This window comes from Cryptococcus neoformans, chromosome 7 (genome assembly GCF_000149385.1).
Source record: "Cryptococcus neoformans var. neoformans B-3501A chromosome 7, whole genome shotgun sequence".
Taxonomy (NCBI): domain Eukaryota; kingdom Fungi; phylum Basidiomycota; class Tremellomycetes; order Tremellales; family Cryptococcaceae; genus Cryptococcus; species Cryptococcus deneoformans.
In genome coordinates, this window is record NC_009183.1 from 980,719 (window position 1) to 1,000,657 (window position 19,939).

The 19,939-nt window shown below is 47.8% G+C and overlaps 8 protein-coding genes across 8 annotated transcripts; 5 read left to right on the forward strand and 3 right to left on the reverse strand.

The window, feature by feature from the left end:
- Positions 1–3,315: 3,315 nt before the first annotated feature.
- CNBG3310 (hypothetical protein) lies at positions 3,316–4,161 on the reverse strand (the record flags this gene model as incomplete). Its single annotated transcript, XM_769257.1, has 4 exons — positions 3,316–3,572; positions 3,631–3,826; positions 3,889–3,959; positions 4,035–4,161. The coding sequence occupies 4 exons, from the start codon at positions 4,159–4,161 to the stop codon at positions 3,316–3,318; spliced, it is 651 nt and encodes a 216-aa protein (XP_774350.1).
- A 248-nt stretch (positions 4,162–4,409) lies between these two features.
- On the forward strand, positions 4,410–6,370 carry CNBG3320 (hypothetical protein; the record flags this gene model as incomplete). The annotated part of the gene is made up of 3 exons (XM_769258.1): positions 4,410–4,916; positions 5,012–5,149; positions 5,204–6,370. The coding sequence occupies 3 exons, from the start codon at positions 4,410–4,412 to the stop codon at positions 6,368–6,370; spliced, it is 1,812 nt and encodes a 603-aa protein (XP_774351.1).
- A 201-nt stretch (positions 6,371–6,571) lies between these two features.
- CNBG3330 (hypothetical protein) lies at positions 6,572–7,224 on the reverse strand (the record flags this gene model as incomplete). Its single annotated transcript, XM_769259.1, has 2 exons — positions 6,572–6,619; positions 6,679–7,224. 2 exons carry the CDS (start codon positions 7,222–7,224, stop codon positions 6,572–6,574), a joined length of 594 nt encoding a protein of 197 aa, XP_774352.1.
- Positions 7,225–7,695: 471 nt separating this feature from the next.
- CNBG3340 (hypothetical protein) lies at positions 7,696–9,653 on the forward strand (the record flags this gene model as incomplete). The annotated part of the gene is made up of 5 exons (XM_769260.1): positions 7,696–7,870; positions 7,920–8,252; positions 8,318–8,827; positions 8,886–9,083; positions 9,148–9,653. The coding sequence occupies 5 exons, from the start codon at positions 7,696–7,698 to the stop codon at positions 9,651–9,653; spliced, it is 1,722 nt and encodes a 573-aa protein (XP_774353.1).
- A 2,044-nt stretch (positions 9,654–11,697) lies between these two features.
- CNBG3350 (hypothetical protein) lies at positions 11,698–12,352 on the reverse strand (the record flags this gene model as incomplete). Its single annotated transcript, XM_769261.1, has 5 exons — positions 11,698–11,718; positions 11,787–11,841; positions 11,893–12,000; positions 12,060–12,161; positions 12,216–12,352. The coding sequence occupies 5 exons, from the start codon at positions 12,350–12,352 to the stop codon at positions 11,698–11,700; spliced, it is 423 nt and encodes a 140-aa protein (XP_774354.1).
- Positions 12,353–12,798: 446 nt separating this feature from the next.
- On the forward strand, positions 12,799–13,589 carry CNBG3360 (hypothetical protein; the record flags this gene model as incomplete). The annotated part of the gene is made up of 3 exons (XM_769262.1): positions 12,799–13,222; positions 13,278–13,444; positions 13,500–13,589. 3 exons carry the CDS (start codon positions 12,799–12,801, stop codon positions 13,587–13,589), a joined length of 681 nt encoding a protein of 226 aa, XP_774355.1.
- Positions 13,590–14,115: 526 nt separating this feature from the next.
- On the forward strand, positions 14,116–15,854 carry CNBG3370 (hypothetical protein; the record flags this gene model as incomplete). The annotated part of the gene is made up of 9 exons (XM_769263.1): positions 14,116–14,197; positions 14,260–14,270; positions 14,335–14,480; positions 14,536–14,553; positions 14,628–14,928; positions 14,983–15,423; positions 15,486–15,494; positions 15,540–15,673; positions 15,728–15,854. 9 exons carry the CDS (start codon positions 14,116–14,118, stop codon positions 15,852–15,854), a joined length of 1,269 nt encoding a protein of 422 aa, XP_774356.1.
- Positions 15,855–16,270: 416 nt separating this feature from the next.
- Positions 16,271–19,825, forward strand: CNBG3380 (hypothetical protein; the record flags this gene model as incomplete). Its single annotated transcript, XM_769264.1, has 3 exons — positions 16,271–16,529; positions 16,861–19,097; positions 19,151–19,825. The coding sequence occupies 3 exons, from the start codon at positions 16,271–16,273 to the stop codon at positions 19,823–19,825; spliced, it is 3,171 nt and encodes a 1,056-aa protein (XP_774357.1).
- Between the last annotated feature and the right edge of the window lie 114 nt (positions 19,826–19,939).

The window sequence follows — 19,939 nt, forward strand, 5'->3', positions numbered from 1 at the left end:
AAAAGGTCGCAAAGTGGAGGTAACGAGCCAGAAATTTCAGAAGCGACATGGTCCGAGTATGAAAAAACGGATGAACCAGTCAGGGATTGGGCGACCTACCTACTCAACTAAACGACAAACCCGAAGGGTCTAGATGTAAGAGTTAAGGGTCCAATCAGCTTTTGCCGCCGGCATCTGCTTCTGTTCCTCCCTGTTCCTCCACCGGCCGAATGCGTCCGCTTCTCGAAGCAAAGGGCAATTTATCCACAAATCCAGGATCTCCCGACGTAAATCTAGGAACGCGATATAACAAATGAGCCTGAAACTCGGCGAATATGTTCACTGCATGCAAATTTGGCTGCGGAAGTGAGCCTGATCATGGACAACTACCTCATTTGACGAGAGTGCCATACTGATAACGCGGGGGAGGCCTGTTTATAACGCCGTAATCCCGGAGCACCTTGTGGTTGAATGAGAAAGATTGTGACAAAGCGACGTGGAATCACGAGGGGAACAAGGGGAAATTGAGGAGAACGGCTAGACGGATGTGGGTTTCTCCCGCATTCTCCATAACATCTCCGCATGCGCCATCCAACAGCCCGCAGGCATGCATTCGGGCCATGTTGGGCGTCCATTCGTCCCTAAACCCCCGGCTTGCGCCTCAGGAATGGTGAACGCTCGTCGAGAACCGGATGTTGGGGTAGGTTTGAAGCTCTTGTCATTTAGTATATGGTACTGGCTTCATCTCTAACTTTGAAGTCTCCACATCCCACCAGCAACAACCTCCGCGTCCCGTTTCATCAAACACCGATTATCACTAGTCTCAACGAACACAAGCTCCTCGACGTGACATTGTGTTCGAGCCTAGCTTATCAGCAATCTTCAACCTCCACTGAGCTCACGCGCTACTAGTCCGCTATTGACACTAGACATTCCATAAACTTCAACATGCCAGCGCAAGCACAAGTTACTCAAATTTTAGAGCTAAGCTGAAACGTTTGACCTGCCCCCCGCTTTCGCGTATACTTCATTTCATTTCGCATGTTCAGGTTGAGCCTGATGATGGCTGACGTCAATAATGTTCCTGTGGATGAGACCAAAAAAGATCTTTCTTTAGAAATATTGGTAGGAAGGCAGCGAGGCGATGACGATGGAACGGTGTGTATAATTCCTCTTTCACCAGCATCATCGATCCATGGTCCTCGATCGTCATCGAGGAGGTAGGAGGCTGCTAGCAGTCACAATTGATAGCTTAGGAATGCAAATTCTTCACCAGCAGTAAGCAGGAGGAACAACAGCGCAAATGATCTGAAATCATTGTATTTGCCTATTTTGAGACTGAACAATTATTTGTTTCACCTTTCGAACGTTCCTTTGGTGAGAATTTTGGGACCATGACGAGAGACATGACATTCACAGGAGAGGAAAGGGAAGCGGGGAATAACTTAACCTGCGTACAACAAGACCTATTACCCGTCTACTATTATTGGCCATAAGCCAAAAATGTCTACGTAGAGTCTGTCTACCCTCAGCTTCTTGTTTGTCTACCACGACACACGGCAACGGCGGTGATGATGATCGCCACCACAACCATAACCTCCGCCACCATCACCACACCACTATGGCACCATGTGGTGACGGTATATACGAGAACGACGGGTTCGTTACTCAGCGCAGCATCGAACCGCATTTCAATCGTTCAATCGTTTGCCGCACCTTGGAAATTTTGTTATGACGATTTATAAGGAAATTTCTAATCGGTGACGAAGACCCCAATCCTTCGGCGGTCGAAGAATCAGGGTTCACGACCGTCTGCTGACTAATAGTCGATCATCGAAATAAGTGACTCTTCGTATAGTCGATTATATCGAAATAGGTGACTCTTCCTCCGTCCTCGATCCTAAAATTGGAATCATTCATCCCTACTATTGCGCCCTTTTGGTAATTGATTTGCATGTCTTTACATTCCCGAAGAACGATTGATCGTTTTGTTTTTATCCTCGGGATGAACCATGCCAGATACAGTGGCACTTATTTAGCAACAAGCAAGTACATACATACAGGGCACATGTTAATTAATGGCCAGGCGTAACGAAAGAACAGACATCACGGAATGATGGACTCACGGAGTTTTATATTAACATACAGTTGTGCAGTACTACAATTTACAACTCAGCGGAGACCCAGGAATGACACCCATGATAAGTAGCCTTTCTCAGCTGTCTTCCTAATTTAGGGGAAAAAAGAAAAGAATGGGTAATGGGATAGAATAATCAAAAGAAGGAGGGGATATGAGGTACTAGGAGGAGGATGGTTCATGGGGAAGAGAGGCATCATTTAAGGGGCGCAAAATGTAAGAATAGGGCATAAGAAAGAAAGCTGCACCTTCTTCTTCTTCAATCTCATGGGCTCGTAACACACAAAATATTCATGCGCAATTCTCTACCAGTGATTGACGGCAAGCGTGATTGGATCGCTTGCAGGATACACGCAAATGAGTCAACAATGAGAAATCACTAGTGTTTCAATTCGCCTACTTTAACAACGAAAGAGAAAACGTCGACTATGTTTCTATTCCCTGCTACGGTTCGAGTCACAAGAGCTAATAAAGATCTGATACATTAATGGAGGGGATTGCAAGTGGTTTTTATCCATTCAGTATCGTTCAGTCAGTATTGCTCCCTTTCAGCGCCGCAGCAAAGTACAGCAATCAATATTCTATGGCCACTCTTTATCGTCGCCACCTGGCGGCCAGCTCTTCGCCCCCTGCACGTTCGATGCCTACGGACTATCCTGTCGCATCTTTCCTTCCACTTCAACCAGGCAATCAAATCACACGAAGATGATCACTTGAGAGCATCTAGCGTCTAGTAGTCACGCACTCGGATGCGATTGATTCTAGGCGCAGTGAAAGATGTCCACCATGTCGATGACAACTGAGATAGCAGACATGTTCAAAGACAATTACAAGATCGCGTTCTATCAAAATCCAACACGACAATAGACAGCTCGCATAGCGCGACAAAGTGCAGAAAAAGCCAAATGAGATACATGAATTGTGACTTGACAGTGAAAGGCCCGACCAATAACAGCTTGCTATTTCTACATCCTCCTTGCTCGTCACATGTTCGACCGTTTGCTAAAATGTTTCACTGCTTTTGTTTGATCGAGATCCGCCATCAGTTGTATCTCCCTTCATTATCATTGGGGAGATCATCTCCATTATCACGTTGCGACCACCATCCCCAACTAGATCTTCTTAATCTCTTCCCCAATCCTCTGTTACTCTCAGTCAACCTGAAAAACCCCTCGCCGACTTCTCATCCCGAAATCCATTTACTCCTGAGCCTCCTGGTTGACCTTCTCCCACTCGGCACCGCTACCCTGGCTAGCGCTATTCGGGCTAGGAGCATCTTCCTTGGCGGGCTTCTCTTCATCAAGGTCCTCAACGCTAGCGGGGGCGGGTGCAGGAGTCTCGAGCGAAGCTGCGGTGGGCCTCGCCCCGGCGCCGGCTCCAGTAGCGGTGCTAGTAGAGAGGGCGATAAGCTGGATGATCATGTCGAGGACGGGAGGGGGGACGACTCGTTGGTAGACTGACGTAGATCAACTCGTCAGCACAAGATGCATAGTGAAACGGGAGATACAACGCACCAGCAAGCAATTCTCCGGGGTTACCGTATACCCTCAAAGCCCTGAAGAAGTGCAAAGCAGCCTCGACGTAGTGTTCCTCGCCTTGAGCAATGAGCTGTTCACCCTGGTTGGCAGCCTCGGCAAAGTAACCTTCTTGCTGGTCTGGGGTCATGGGGACAGCTTCGGTCTGAATGCGGAGAAAGCCGTCTCGGAGGGCCTGCGATGGATAACGGTTTTTTAGCGTCTGCAATGTGAGACGAGATAAAATAACCAACGCACCTTAGCGTTCTTCTCCTTCTCGGCCTTAGCATTGGCCTCAGCAACAGCAGAGAGCTTCTTATGCTGCTTTCCTATTCATCCCAATTCCCATTAGATTTCCATGCCCACGTTGCAGCAACAATTTTGAGACGCCAACTGAAACGCACGGAGAGATTTCCTGAACTCGGGAGAGTGTCGTCGCATGTAATCAAAGTAGACGGCGTAACCGAGGAAACCGCTAACAGCGACAGCGGCAACAGTGCCCGCAACCTTGACGGGAGAAATAGAGGCCATTGTTGGTAGTGTTTTTAAAACTAAAAGAATAAGTAAGTGGAATGTTATAGAGACGGAGATGAATGCGATGGACGGATGAGAAGCCTGAATTTTCCGTTGTGTGGCGGGGATACGAATGATTACGTATTTAATCTGGCACCCATTTACCATCTCGACCGGATCACTGCACAGGCGAAAGCTGAGCGAGAACGAACGGATTGTTTACATCTCGACAAGGTATATATACCATCGACAACTCGTCTATAACCATGCCGGCTTATGTTCCACCACACTTGCGCAATCGCTCAACACCCTCTACCCTGTCAACTCCTGCAACCCCGGTCCAATCGACGACTTCCAGCAACAACGGCGATAGGTCGACCCCACTCACGTACTCGAACGGCAATGCCAATCGTACACCGTCCAGCAACACTAGGTGGTCCAGCAACGGAAGTGGAGTAGGGCACGGAAGTGGTATTGGTCACAAAAATGGATCACCATGGGAAAGTGGCCATCCAGGAAAATCACACTTTTCTCGTCGATCATACCAATCAAGTCCGAGCTCGAGCTATCCCCAACCCAATTCTGCATATAATACTCCCACTAACAGCAGACGCGATAACTATACACAGAGTGGGAATAACGGGAAGTGGACAGACAAGAACGATAGTCCCCAACCGAGGCATGGACGGGCGTATATCCAGCATTCTCCGGCTCAGTTGCATGTCTTTGGGGATAGTTTTGTTGGGCCATTCAAGTTGATGGACGGGGATTCGGTGCAAATCAAGACATTCAAGGGAGCTTCTGCCAAGGCAAGTATTATATTGACGACTTTAGGGTGCAGATTGTGCTGACTCTCCTGGGGACATAGGGATTGAATAACCCGAAATCTATCAAGCAAGTGTCAAAAGAGCTTTTACCAATTTTGAACAGTTTGATGGTCCCTCCACCGTACGCATATCAATCCAGCTCTAGTGCTAAACGGTCTGTCATGCTAGTGTTTGGCAACGTGAGATTGTTTTGACCGATTACGCCGTTACAGACTTCACTGACGTTCTCATAGGTTGATCTGCAAATTAATTACATCTGGCAGCTCGCCAACAAACCAATCACCTCACTCTCATCTCCTTCTTCCTCTTCCGACCCTTCCGACTCGTCCACAAACGACTCTGATCATCCAGATTCAACCAATATTCTCCATTCTGCTACCGAAACGTCCTCTACTGGACCCGCTCTCGGTCCCGAAGACTTTGTCAATGCTGTCGTGAGAGCGTACACCACTTTTCTCGAGCGAGAAGTCGTACATGGACCTGTGGGCGAGAGGCTCTCGTCCATTGCGGAAAAGAAAAGAAGTTCAGGAGTTGGGCAGTCTACCGCCGTCAACGGCAAGGATGTGGGCGGACCTCCGAAAGTCTTCATCGCCGCTGCCCTTCCGCCTCTCATTGAGGATGAGATGCTCCCCCGTATCCCGGAGAAGTATGTGGAAAGGCTTGAAGAGGACTTTGAAAAGCAGCAGCGTATGGTTGGGCGTGGCTGGAAGCCTCATCAGGGTGTTGGTGCAGGTATGAGTGCCCGTGCCGATGTGGGTGGGGGTAAAGATGAAGGGGATTTGGTGGATGGTTTGTCATTACTGCGAGTAAGCGATAAACCCGTCTGTCGACCTGAAGTTAGTCCCGGTCCGTCTACGACCACATCGTCAAGCATTCCGTCACCCGCTCTCGATACACCCTTGACTGAACCTACTGCTTCGCCCACCACTTTCTCTGCCGATAATGGTAACAGCAATGGTAATGGCTCAAGCAAAACGAAGACGCCCATCGCCTCTTTACTCACCCATTCCCCGCCTTTGTGTACCCTCCCTGTCAGAGTCCGTATGACCGACCAATTCAACAATCTCCTCTCTTCCTTTTGCGCGCAGTATCCTGATATATTCACTTTTATCGACATTTCTCCCGCTATGCATCTAGGATCCGAGGCGCCTTCTATCCATGGAGAAGTTGATAGGGGTGTATGGGCCTGTCCTGTGGACCGGACTAATGTCCATCCTGTGTGGGAGCCAACTCTGCCGCTTTGGTTGGAAGCACTAAAAAGGGAAGGAATGGATACGGATACGTGGAAAATGTGTGATGATGCGGAAGAGACATTCAAGGCATATGAGATTGATAAACGGAGAAGAACGGCGGCAGCGGGATACGGGGGTGAGATACCTATGAAATTGAGGGATGAGTAGATCCAGGTTTTTCGCGAGGATTGATTCTATACGATGTCGTTTGTTGTATTATAGTCACATGGGTCTTTGGTTACTGTATTACAGTAGATTGCATGAGATGTACAGCAGGCACAGTTTATGCAATGTACAGTTATTGCCTGAGCATAAAAAGTGGCAAGGTTACTTTGATTCGCAAAATGCCAATGGAAGATGAATGCATGTCTACGCCCTGCTCCTCATAGCCAACGCTTGTTGAACCTTGGACCTCACCTATTAAGATATGATTAGCCACATGTCGCGCAACTCAGAAATCAATGAAAGCGATTTACCATCTCCTTGAACCTCCTCCTATGCCTCTCACTCCTCAATCTCCTTCTTCTCACACTAGGCTTTTCATGAAACTCGTTCAGCTTGGCTTCCTTCTTCATGTTCCCCATTCTCATCACTCCTTGCATCCTCTTGTATGCCACCAAAAAGTCTGTGCCCCTGTTCAACTCAATCGATCTTCCGGAAAAGTATTTTGTAGGGTGGAAACCCTTGGTCGACGAGAAAGTATTGTAGTGAGACTTTTTGGAAAGGGTCATCCACCAATCTTCGGATGTAGGGTCTGCGGCAGCAGCGGCCGCATGAGGTTTAGAAGTGGAGGATACGGGAATGGAGAGACTGGAGGTGAGCTCTGCGAATTTGGGGTTTATAGGATTTTGAGGAGGTGATGATGGTTTGGTAGCGGATGGAGATGGAGGAGTCGAGAGGGAGGAGTTGAAACGTGAAAGCGGGAGGGGAAGGAAAGCGAGGGGGCGGGGAGTGGGAGTGGGCAGGCTGGTGGGAAGTCTGGAGGTGGATGCCCTGATGGTGCTTCTGAAGAGGAAAGACATGGCTGTTGTAATGACCGTTTTTTCGAAGTTGGGTACAGCAAAGGTCGAATTCGCCAGCCTGGAGAGAGGAAAGTCGAAATGTCCGGGAGAAAACGGGAAAATACCACCGGCGGATAATAGCTTCCAATCGGTGTCCGGATCTATTACTACAGCTTTGTTTATGCTGAGCGCTTTCTATTCAGACTGTAATTTCTGGGTCTATCTCTGCTCCTCCATGCATCGGGTACTCATGCATGCATATGGACTATGATATACATCACCTTTTGTATAAACTGCAAAAGTAGATTTACAAGCTATTCTATCGAGTCTCACGGCAGCAGTCGCAGGGTGACTGGCGACGCGACGCGTTTTATGCAATCGTCATCACTTTCTCCGACCAGCTTGAAATCCGTCATCAAAAGAGATATTCGCAAGATATACGGTATATCGAACGTTGACTGACAAGGACAACATCCAGAACAAGGAAGCAGGATGCTGCTGTCATCACTTACGCTTCTTTTGTTCGCACCGGTCTTTGTAGCTGCTGTTCCCAGCTCAAACTCGTTCCACGAGTCTCTGACACTTCACCCTTTGCCCGATGGCAAGTTATCCGTGTTATTTGAGTTTACCACCTACTTTACCCAGACGAAGCCCACTTCCTCGATTCGTAAGTCTACCTCTAGTACTATGTAGAAATCTCTTTAACAAACTTTCAGCTCAATATCACCACTCCATCACCCCTCCATCGCTCCTCCTCCCTTTGCAAACTAACAACATCTCCGAGCTGTCCATATCCTTCGTCGCTGGACGCTGGGATCAACGTCGTTCATCTCAATCTGGACCACTACACTATTTGTCCGGCGGAGGCGGTGGCGAAGTGAGAGGATGGGTGAGAAATGGGAACGAGGGGGGAAGCGAGGAGGAGAGGTGGGGGACGGTGACCCATGCGCTTGGGGGATTGTTTTGCGCCGGGTTAGGGCCAAGAGAAGCGGGCGAAAATGTCAAGACTTTTGGAAGGATATACCCTCCTCATCGAGGTAATCCGGACGGTACGTTTTCTCACTCAGGGCATAACATACATCCAACACACAGAGCTAAGATCTCAAATGATTAGGCTTGACCCATTTTCTCCTCTCGCACCCACACCACAATCTCTGTACAGAAAACCTCACGCCGTTCCTCTTCCTTCTTCCCTCAAAAGGACTTTCAGGCCTCTCGGCCCTCCTCTCCCAACCAGGCATCATCTTCTCCTGGGGTTTCCAATCCGAAGGGATCGAAGTCATTATGCCAAACGACGATCATCCAGAAGGCAAATGGACAGGCTGGTGGGAAGGTGTGGTTGATTTGATGCCCCCCGGGGCTGGCGTCAAAAACGTCAAGCGAGAAACAGGGCTGGAAAAATTGTTCAAGAAGCGTTTACCGCCTTCATGTCCAGAGACGGAGAGTTCTGTGATCAGGCTGATCCTGCCAGAAAATGTAAAAGTCAATGTTGAGCCGCAAGGTCGGGTTGTGGGAGAATGGAGGGATGGGAAATGGAGACAGGTCATGGAATGGAACGCAAAGGATAGGGAAATGGTGGGGAAAGATTTAAAGGTTTGGTGGGATGAAGAGAGGTTTGAATATCGCAAGTTTATCCTGTTCGCAAATTTTTGCTGTCCACGGGCTAAACGTAGTTTGAATAGCTCGTACGATCGATCCGCCCGCGATTTCCGTTATGAAGACGGTTATCGACTCTCAAGCATCAGACGGGACTTTTCAAATCAAGATATCGAATCATGAAAATATTACACGGGAAGCGATCTACAGTGAAATCTGGCCGTGGTGGGTTAAAGGTTGGATGAGCGAAATGGCCGTTTGCATAGAAGACGAGGGTCCAAGAGGTCAGCCTTCACCATCACCATCTCAAATATGGATGTTAACTCTTCTCCTGAATGATTATTGTAGCCGATCTGCTTAAAAGCATCTCATACAATCCCTCCAACCCACCTGACATCCCACCAACTACCATCCACCTCTCAATCCAGCTCCCGCCTAGATCAACACTTGTCCTCACTATCCCATTCACAAAACTTACTCTCAAATACACCGATCATCGTCCAGACGCGGAGAGGGGTCAGGAGATCCCGGCGGGTGTGCTGACACTCCTGGACCTCGTAGGCGAACGCGGCGTACCCGAAGCAGAATCTGAGGCCTCGCCATCATCATGGACATCCCCCCAGATCAACGCACTCCGCTCAAATAGAGCCAGGGTCTATACCCAACGCATCTTACTTGATATCCCCACTCCGGACTTTTCGATGCCTTATAACGTGATCATCATGAGTTCGACGGTGATGGCAGTGTTCTTTGGGTTGATGCATGGCGGTCTTACGAGAAGGTGGGGATGGGTTGAAGTGCCAGAAGATCCCGAAGAGCCCAAAGAGGGGGTAAGAATGGGGGAAAAGGAGTAGGGATCGTAAAGGGGATAAGGAATTTTTGGGGTTTTTATTCTCGTTTTCTCAACCGTGTATCTTAGCATATGGCATAGAGATTTTATCTCCCTGTCTTGACATTTTCCTAGGCATCTCTATCCTATTCGCTCCGCTGAGCACCTTGTGAACGAAGGCGAAAAAAACAAGCGAAATTCAGGAGGGTACCGGTATCGAATCTGAATACATAATACTTCCGCTCTTTGGCAAACCGTTAATACGTTATCAATAAACATATCATCACTGGACTTGTGGATAGATGCTAAAGAACAAATATATATTACTGACACGGTTATTAACTTCAGAATCCCCATCATCCAATCATTTGCAATATCTTCTAACGAGTCTCGCTGCATATTTGCGGAGCCGTTTACAATGCTATCCAGGGATGAGGCTACTGAGGTGAGTGACATCTCCTTCCTTCTTTTTCTCCATTCTTGACTACTCATTATGTATTTATGTTAGATGAAAAGTGACTTTTTTCCATTTGATCAGGTCTTTCAGAAGATGGACAGGTTAAAAAGGAGATCGCGTCTCTCAAGTCCAAAAATGAGAGCATGTAGCGTATTACCCAGGTGGAACAGGTGAGTTGACCCTCGCTGTAAGCGAAAGGTTGCTTGACGGCAATCCAACGTACACGACAAGGCCAGATATAACCCGCCTCGACGAGCTCGAGGGAAATCACCTCAAAGATCAAGGAGCTGATCCCTCCTCACATTCCAATTCCACAGACCCCACTGCCATCGACGAGTATCACATGGAAAACTATTACGTCCTTCCTTGCCTTCATCGCATTTCAAATCGTTTCGCAGAGATGCAAGATTGATATGGATATTCCCCCGATTGCATTGTCATTTCTGCAATCAAAAAGCTGGATGAGATGAAGAAGGAAATAACCTTTATCAAGAAGGATAGATTCAATGTGAGCCTCATGATCGGCTATTTGGGGGCTCATGTGGGGTATAGGTACAGAGTGCTTCCATACGTTTAGGGAAGGGAAAATCTGAAGATGGGTGAATTGTGCCTATGGTAAAGCAGACTCTGCTTGAGCTCGTGGAGTCGTTGAATCATATTCATTATTAGCTGTAAACAAAGGAGGGAAGAGTAGTTTGCTAGTGTGGTGCCGATAACTGAAATGAGCTTATTCAGCAGGTTGAGGCGCTGGAAAAGTGCGTGCAGAAGCTCAAGAAGGAAAAAAAAGCTCCAGTGCACGTGTCGTCTAGTCGTTTGGGCCATCCAAGGGTGTTCGCTCGCGTGGGCTACACAAATCGCTCCTTGTCATGTGGAGGATTAGTGCTGGATCCATTAAATAGAGTGTACAATGACTGGCTGATCACTATCGACAATGAGTTATGAGATGGCATCAGTAAGGTTATCGATCATTTGGAGTGGGAAGCATGCAATTATCCAGGTCTCGACAATATCCCAAGAAGCTAGTGGCGGTGTACCTGATAGATCCTAATGACCAGTGGAAACGTAATGTTCAAATTCATTTCCTGCAGAGATTACTTACATATATATTCATTCACATGTCGATCGTTTATTAGTACCCTCGGTAGCCTGAACATCACCTAGTAACAAAATAAGGAATTAACCCTTTTGCAGACTTCTTATTGCCCAATTGATTCCGTGAAAAGATGCCGGGAGGATAATTAAAGGCAAGAATCTAACCGTGGGTAGGTTATTGAGAGTGCCCGATATGTGTCAAATGGATAACATATGTATCATGACGCTACAACTTGGCAGATCTTCTGTCATACAACTTTCGGCCCAACATACTAAGTACTTTTTATGAGTATGTAGACGTAGACCAGGTTGGCTATCACTCCCTAATCAACCCTTGCTTATTTCCAGGTAGTCATATCTACCAGTCCATTGCAGACCTCCTGGTCGGTTTCCCTACAATCGTCGCATGCTCATCGCAAAGATTGGAGGTCAGTTACGAAGAGGAAAGCATTGTTGTGGAAATTGTCAGCATGTAGTGGGGGCTTATCGGTGATACGAGGGAATCCAGGGGTGTAAATGATCATGCCATAGCGCCTTGGAACTACATAGTGGACGTTCAGTGAGAGCCTTGGAAAATCTGGCAACTTTTGGCCGTCAACTCGTACTTACCTGGCCAATCTGCCAAACTAAGAGCTCCTCCTTTTGGCTCAAAGAGTCTCTCTTCCTTCAGAACTGTCAGTATGTACGGTCTAAGCTTTCACTTCTTGAAGCTCACTTTTTCAAAATTCCGAGCTTTTTCTTCACATATTCTTCGGCGTCGGCAAGGGGCATATCCAAATGAAGGTTAAGACCTAAGTCAAGGGTGATCACACTAATATCTGGTCTTTAATGCACACGATTAGCGATTTCACTCTTAGAATTCGTTGCAAATTGGCGACATACATTGTCGTGTGGACCCAAACCCCAGCACCCATCTCACTCATGGTATTCACCTCCTTTCCCTTTTCCTTTTGCAAGCCATCAATCTTGTCTTTCAGCAAAGCACTGTGTGCGCATTAATTTTGTCCCCGAGGATAAGCTGTACACAGATATACTTACTACTCTGCAATGTCAGTCTCGACAGTGGACAAGCGCTGTCTTGTATTTTCGAGCTCTGGCAGAAGAGCGTTCCGCAAGTGCGCAGAATAAACCTGAGACTGGGTGGTTCTTGAAGGCGTGGAGGAATTCGCAGACATGATGCGATATCAGTCGGTAGGGGGGAGAAAAGAGTGATTGCTCTTCCCCGCTTTAGTCAACTCCCAAGTCGTTGAAAACGTTTGACGGTGCTGACTTAAGGTTCTGTGGTGTTTATGGATGACTGGAATCTTCCGCTCGGACGGGAAGTCGTTTTCGTTGTCGAGCTCTCTTCTGGCATCCTGTTTTACGTAAGACTTGTGTTCTGTTATGGATGTTCCTGAATGAATGATGATGACATCATGACATGTTGTTTGATGCATCGGTGGATTAATCTGCATTCGGATACCGCCAACAGTCGGTTTACTTAATTATTAATAATTATCGCTTCTTCTTCGTTCTTTCCCTTGGCCATCCTTGGCCACGAGTTCTTTCTGCCCTGTCTTTTCACTTCTCATTCTCAGCGACCTCCACTTCAACTATTCCCTGTAAATCCGATTTCATAATTATGGCAGGCCCACCGCCTATTCCCTCCAAGACAAGGCCTTCCTTTACCAACCCCTTCTACCGCAATTCAAACGCTAGTTCCAGCTCCACGGCCTCTTCACCGCCTCCATCATATGGCACTCACTCATCCCATCCCACTCAACCTCCTCGACCGTCTACTACCCAACAGTTCGAGCCAGTACAATACACTTCACTCTCTTCTTTGACAAAGAACAAACCGAAGCATACGCATGCAAATCAACCGGCTAGTTACGAATACCAGCCTGACCCATCGAGGCAGGGGTATTCAACTCAAGGCTTTGAGTCACAAGGCCGGGCTGTGAATGAGAATGTTAATGCAGGTAGAAGGCTGCCACCGATGCCTGGTCAAGGCCAAGCAAGAACGGGGACTCCTACAGAACCTTCTCAGCGTGCAGTTCATTCTGGTAAGTAAACATCGCCCTCGAATAAAGAAAAATTGTATCTGATCTACTTGGGCAGCTTCAGCACCGCCTCCTCCACCACCTAGAACAGGATCTGGATTGCAGAGTTACATTCCTAGTGGAGCGCAATCTGGATTCGACTCGGCCGCCAAGGGCGTTAGAGGCGCAACAGATACGGTAAAAGATGGATTCTACTCAGTGGCAAACCAGCAGAGGAAAGAACAGGCAAGTCTTTTCTCCATGCTGTTTATTTAATGCCATGTAACTAATGGTATAATAGGTGATGTCCGGCATAGGAAAATTAGGAGTTGGTGCTGTCAAACTCGCCGGCAAGGGCGTGTATCAAGTGGGCAAATTCGCTACAAAATAAATATTTAAGGTGTCGTTCGGGTTTGGATTCCGGCGCATGTTGTACAAATTCTGAACTTTGATAGTGTATTCCGCTCACGAATGTATTGTGTCTCATGAAATACCTTCCAAAGTCTGTTACTCATCCTTCCTTCAATAGGGATACCGATTGAGAGAACTTAACAACTGTTTGGGCACTGGCTGCAGCTCACCCATGAACATAAATTTCCATGCATCTTCATGACTTTACCTTACATTCTCACCCAAGGAAACAGTCTTCTATGGGCGCGAGCAGCTATTGCAGCAGGACAGTGTACCAGTACAGCACCACTAAGCAGGTACGACGGCAAACCTCCACATTAAATCCGGAAATCTCACAGTTCGATATCCGGTCACGTGATCCTTTTAGCATCAACAACTCCACCTTCAACCCATGTTCCGACGACCGACGACTCCGTCGCTTTCAGTGAACTTCGAACGTGACATTTCAGTCCCTCGCTGGTAACAGTACTTCAACAAAAGATATCCTAGGGTCTGATGCCCTAACAATGGCGGACAGTCCATCACCGCTGCCACCATATAATAGCGTATGGACTAAACGAGCAGCCGTCGCAGATGAGTGGTTACGCCGTGAGTCCATCATCGAGTGTTTCATCGCCTGTGATAGTTGGCTGACAGTTGGATGGTCATAGAACACAAAGTTGTAAGTCAAACGGCCTCTTCCTCAGTCTGCATATCATTGCTCACATGTGTTCAATTTCCCACAGGTTGTTTCGGCAACGTCAGCCTCTGTCATTTCGACCTTTGCAGGCTTCCCTCTCGATTCTCTCAAGTCGCGACTGCAGTCATCACGCGAGAAGGTATCTATACCTAGACTAGCAGCCGAAGTCGTTAGAGAAGAAGGTATCGGAGGGTGAATATTCTTCTTTGGCTACTTTGACTATCTTTAGCTGACCTGTAACTTGTAGACTGTGGAGAGGGTTCCCGTGAGTAGTGTCGATGTCCGATCGGACCGGCTGTACGAATACGCACAAGTGAAGAGACTGAACATTGAGAGCAGTTTACCACTTATAACGATATCGATTGTCCGAACAATATCTTTTACTATTTACAGCTCAACCAAGCGTATTCTTAATTCTACACCTTTACCCAGCGGACCACCAAAATCGGACCATAAACTTACCGATAATGGCCGTTCCGGTAGCAAAGATGGAAGCGACGAGAAGGGTCCATGGATAAACATACATTTAGGATGGTTTTCGGGGGATAATGCGAAGGATATCGGGATCACAAGTCTTTTAGCGGGAGCTGCTAGTGGGGCTGTAGTCTGTGTAGGAAGCGCGCCATTTGAGCTTGTCAAGGTAGGCTCTACACTGCCTTGATCTATAGAAACTTCACTAATAGGGGAATTAAAGGTTCGAAGACAATTAGAATACCAGATCTACCGTGATTCCCATCCCGAGCTCTTTCTCAATCCATCTGCAGCCACGGCTGGCTCCGGCTCCAAAGCAGCTGGTGTCCCGCGCACTCCTTCATTCACTCCTCCAACGACACTTCAAGCGGTCAAACTCATCGTTAATTCCAATGGCCTACGCGGCTTGTACACTGGTTGGAGGCTCCATTTCGTTCGCGATACGCTAGGAACAGCTCTATACTTTGCAGAGTATGATGTTATGCGCTATTATCTTGGCCGACAAAAGACAAAAACTAGAGAAGACGGAGGAGGAGGATTTGGTCATGATGTGCAGGGAGATTTGCCAGATTGGGCAAGAGCTTGGTTGCCGAGGCAGGCTATACCGTTCTTGTGTGGAAGTGTGGCGGGAGTTTCGAGTTGGGCGCTGATATATCCTGTTGATGTGAGTCTTCTTGCTTTATATATCGCCTTGTGATAAGTCCAAGGCTAATTAAATCATTGTAGGCGATAAAAGTAAGCAGAGATAGCTATCTAGATGATACTGACAATTTATCGCAGACTAAGGCTCAACAGAGAGCTTTGTCAGGATTAACGCCGCGCACACCTACTGAACAATTTCACCGCTTAGTACGAGGAACGGGCAAGGATAGCCCAAAGCCATTATTATCTGGTATCGCCCGATTGTACCGAGGGTAAGGATTTTACAATAAATAGTCGCTGGATGTGATCTGCTTACAAATGCTTAGACTTGGGATCTCAATGATCCGTTCAATGCTCACCCACGGACTGTTATGGACGCTTGTGGATGCTGTAGGCTCCTACATTGAGACAAAACCTTGCGAAAGGTACTTTGGAGTCGACATCCCTTTATAGAGGCATCACACTTATTTTAGCAACCAAAGAAAAAGGCACAACTAACACGTGCTTTTTTCTTATGTGGGTTAAATGCATTAGCAGCATCCGACAGACAAGGCGAGCCTAGGGCCAGTACAGTATAGACAGAAGAAGAAGACGTGGATGGACACTGTCCCAATGACGGCGAGCTCTTCTGGATAGTCAAACCATTAATCAACTGTAGCAATATCATGCATAAACCTCTGCAAACCACTTTCCATAGCATTTTAATTCCAAAACATTTATTAGATCTACTAGCAAGTTCGATGATGACGGTTTTTCTCAATGAATGAATAGGTGCGTTTTTTTTCCGCGATTCTGAAAATCGGCAAAATCGTGTTTCAGCGTGAATGCACCTGCTGGATCACGATTTTTGAAAACGTGATTTCGCGATTATGACTGTCCCGATCTCAGTCCGTTCACCGCTGCTCACTAGTCGCACCACTGCCGTGCCTGATTTCCCCAGCGTCAGAACGTCAAAACAACAACGAAATTACCCCAGCGACGACTACAGACTTCACAATAACATCTCCACAACCATGGCTGCTCAAGCCGAGTCAAGCCACTGCATACTAGAATCCTCTCCAAGGGTTCCCACCCCTGCAAAGCAGCTTCAAGTAAAGAAGAGAGTGGTGAACCTCGTCAACCCAGCCGGTGTGTTGTTTGCTTCGTTTCAACATGTTTGGTCCGTTACGTAGAAGCTGACATGACATAGATGTAGAGGATTTTTCACCTCAAAAAAGCACTTCACCCACAGGGTCTCCTGCTAACACACACACTATAACTGAGTTTCTCAAAGCAAAGACGTCCTCTCCGCCTATCCTTCCTCGCCTAAGCGAATTGCAACAGCAAGCAGGAAATCTTACACCAAACGGCAGTGGTGTGAAGGGCATTCTGAGACCTTCTGGGACTCCTGGTTCTGGAAATGGAGGTAGGATGAATCATCTCGCTCATCATTTCTGACAAACTGACAGAGGATCTGTAGTTCGATTCTTCCACAAGAAACAATTTCGAGTCATTACCCCCAATTCCTCCGTCCTTCCACCATCCCCAGCTAAGCCACCACCAACACCCACATCCAGCTCTTTCTTTTCTCAGCTACTTGCGGTCACTATGTCTCCTCGTCGTAAAGAGCCTGAATCTGAGCCTGAGCCTGCAGGGAACGAAGAAAGTTGGGAGAAGCCAGGTGAAGAGGGTGAACTATCATTGGTCGCTTCAACTGGATCGGCTGGGAGCATCATCATCCATGGCGACGAGGATGAAGAAGATGTGGAAGAAGAGGAATCTTGGAATGGCGAGCCCCAAATACACTCCTCGCCTTTAGGATTACCCGCTGTACCTGAGGGCAACACATCCAAAGATGCGTCCTACGGTGAATTCGAACTTCCTTCGGTTGAGTGGCACCTTCCAGAAGATATGTCGAACCTGTTATCTACAAAATTTCCGGAAAAAGACTCGTTCTCAGTTGCTGATCCGACTTCAACCTCCACTGCTTCATCAAGAGACTTGTTTGCCGATCAATCTTCTTTTCGAGATGGCTTAACTTCTGAGGCAGCCGCCTCCAGATCACTGAAACACGGCAAGGTGGAGAGGAGGGCCGAAGCGGAATTCTGGGGCGTACAGCCCGACGAGTCCGCCATGTCTGAGCTCGGCAGGGAGGATAGCAACCCGACAATCCGATGCCAGCTACCTCCTCTTGAGGAGCAGATCCCTACTATCGAAGAGAAATCAGAAACTCAAGAGTCTCCTCTCTCCATAGCACAACCTGAACCCCCTATGACTGCCCCATACTCCACAAGTTCGATATTCGCCGACATGAGTGCCGAGCAAGCTGAGCTTACTTGGCCACTCACTCATCGCCCCGGGCCAGATTCTTCTTCTACTTTCCAATCGCCCAGCCGTATCCAGTCCCCGGAACCGCCAGAAGTAGCTCCCGAAACCCCTCGAACAACAGCGGGAGACGTTACCGAATTTTACGACTGTACAGCTATGGTCCTATCCCCCTCCTCTGATTCACCTCTTGCTACCTGTTCTTCGTCAGCACCCCTTACGAGCCTCTTGGTACAGCCTACAAAAGCTCTCTTCGAAGCTCAGACAGCTCATACAATTGCACTCAGCACCGAACTTGAACTTTACAAGGATCTTACCGAAAAACTCCGCAATGAAGTCTCAGAAAGAGACGAGGTGCTCGCTAAACTGAATATGCGAGCTTTGGAAGCGGAGATGTTGTACTCCCAGGTGCAAGATCTGAGGAAGGCGCTAGCTGTTGCTAACGCAAAAGCACAACAAGCGGAGGTACAAGCTCAAACCGCTCAACAGCAAACATTGCCAAATCTAGACTTGAACTCTCCGACTCCCCTCATGCGTACCCGGAGTGCTGGTCTTCCCTCTGATAGGACTATGGCCGCCCAAAGTGAAGCGCGTGACCTCGAGATTCGACTTGCTAAAGCTTTAGCAGATGCCGCAGCCACCTCGCGCCAGCTGGAGGAGGTCAAGAATTCTCGAGACCAACAAGCTCTTCAGCTCGAGGAAGCCCGAGCTGAATTGAGAGATAAAGATGATCGTGAGAAAAGCCGCCTGATCAAGGCTTCCCACCCCGAAGAGAATGAAGAAGATGGGGAAGTGGAGAAAATGCGAAAAGAGATGAAGGAGTTGCAACGAAAGGTGGGAGAGATGGAGGGCAAGGAAGAGGAAGTACAAGCTTTGAGGCAAGAGTTAGAAGAGGTACATCGTGAACTTGAGGAAGTCAAGGATCAGGGGAGTGAGGTTCAAGCTCTCAGAACGGAACTGTCTAGTGCTCATCACCAACTGGATGAATACGAGCTGATGAAGGCCGACGTGGATGCCCTTCAAAAGGAGCTTGCCGACTTGAGGCACCACGTCCAGGAGCTCAAACAAGTGAAGGCCGCAGACGAAGAGGAGATTGAAACCCTTCTGGATCAGGTTGCCAAGCTTGAAGTCGAAAGTCGAGACGTGGAGGATTTAAAATATCATTTTGACCAGCTTAAACAGGTCAAAACGGCCAATGAGGAAGAGATTGAAAACCTTTTGAGGCAAATCGAGAAGCTTAAGGCGGAGAGAAGGCAGGAAGACGAGTGGAAGAGCAAGGTGGAGGAACTGAGTAAGAGAGTAGATATGGAAGGCATGAGAAGGCAGAATGTAGAGCTTGAACTAGAGGAGGTCAGGAGTAGGGAGATCAAGCTGGAAGGAGAGAACCGAGAGGTAAGTTTCTTTATCAATGCTATCGGGGACAACTTCACTAACAGTTGTGATAGCTTCGAAAGAGCCTTCAATCCACTCGGGAACAACTCGTTCAAGCACAGTCAGTCCCTACCACCTCCCTGGCCGACGCGCAGGAACTCCAATCGCTCCGCGTCCAGATCGACCACCTCAAGTCTCAATCGGCTTCGAAAGACTTGGAAATCACCAATCTTCAACGACGTAAAGCGGAGTTGAAGGAGGATAGGGAGATGCTCAACATCGCATTGGATTCGAAGCAACAAGAGGTCGAGCTGGTAAGTATTCTATTCCACACACTCGATCAAATTAAAGCTCATTGGATGATCCAGATGAAACGGAAGTTTGGAGTTCGCGGAGTTGCGGGTAGTACACCTCTCGGAGCGTCCCAACGCACTAATCTCGACCAAGGTACCACTCCTTCCATGACCAACGAATCTTTCCTCCCCAAGACCCTTACTCGCCGTCGATCGTCTCTTGCGATGCAGACCCCTGTCCCAGACTACTCTAAGCGGCATTCACTGGAAACGCCTTTACAAGGCAACCACCGCCACGGAGTGCAGCTGTATCCGAGCACGAAAGTTGCATCAAGAGTGATGCAGAGAAGCGAATCTAGAGAGGAGAACATACCTCCATCACGCGCATCTGTGGGTGGTAGTGCAGCGAGGTACGGTAGTTTGAGAACGAAGGAAAGGGAAATGACACTGGCATAAGAAGATGGAAGGTTGGTGTATATTTACTATTCTTGAGTTTTGTTTGATCCTTTTTGGACATTCGGGTACTGTGCGTATTCATACTGTGCAATGATATATAATGATTATGAATGA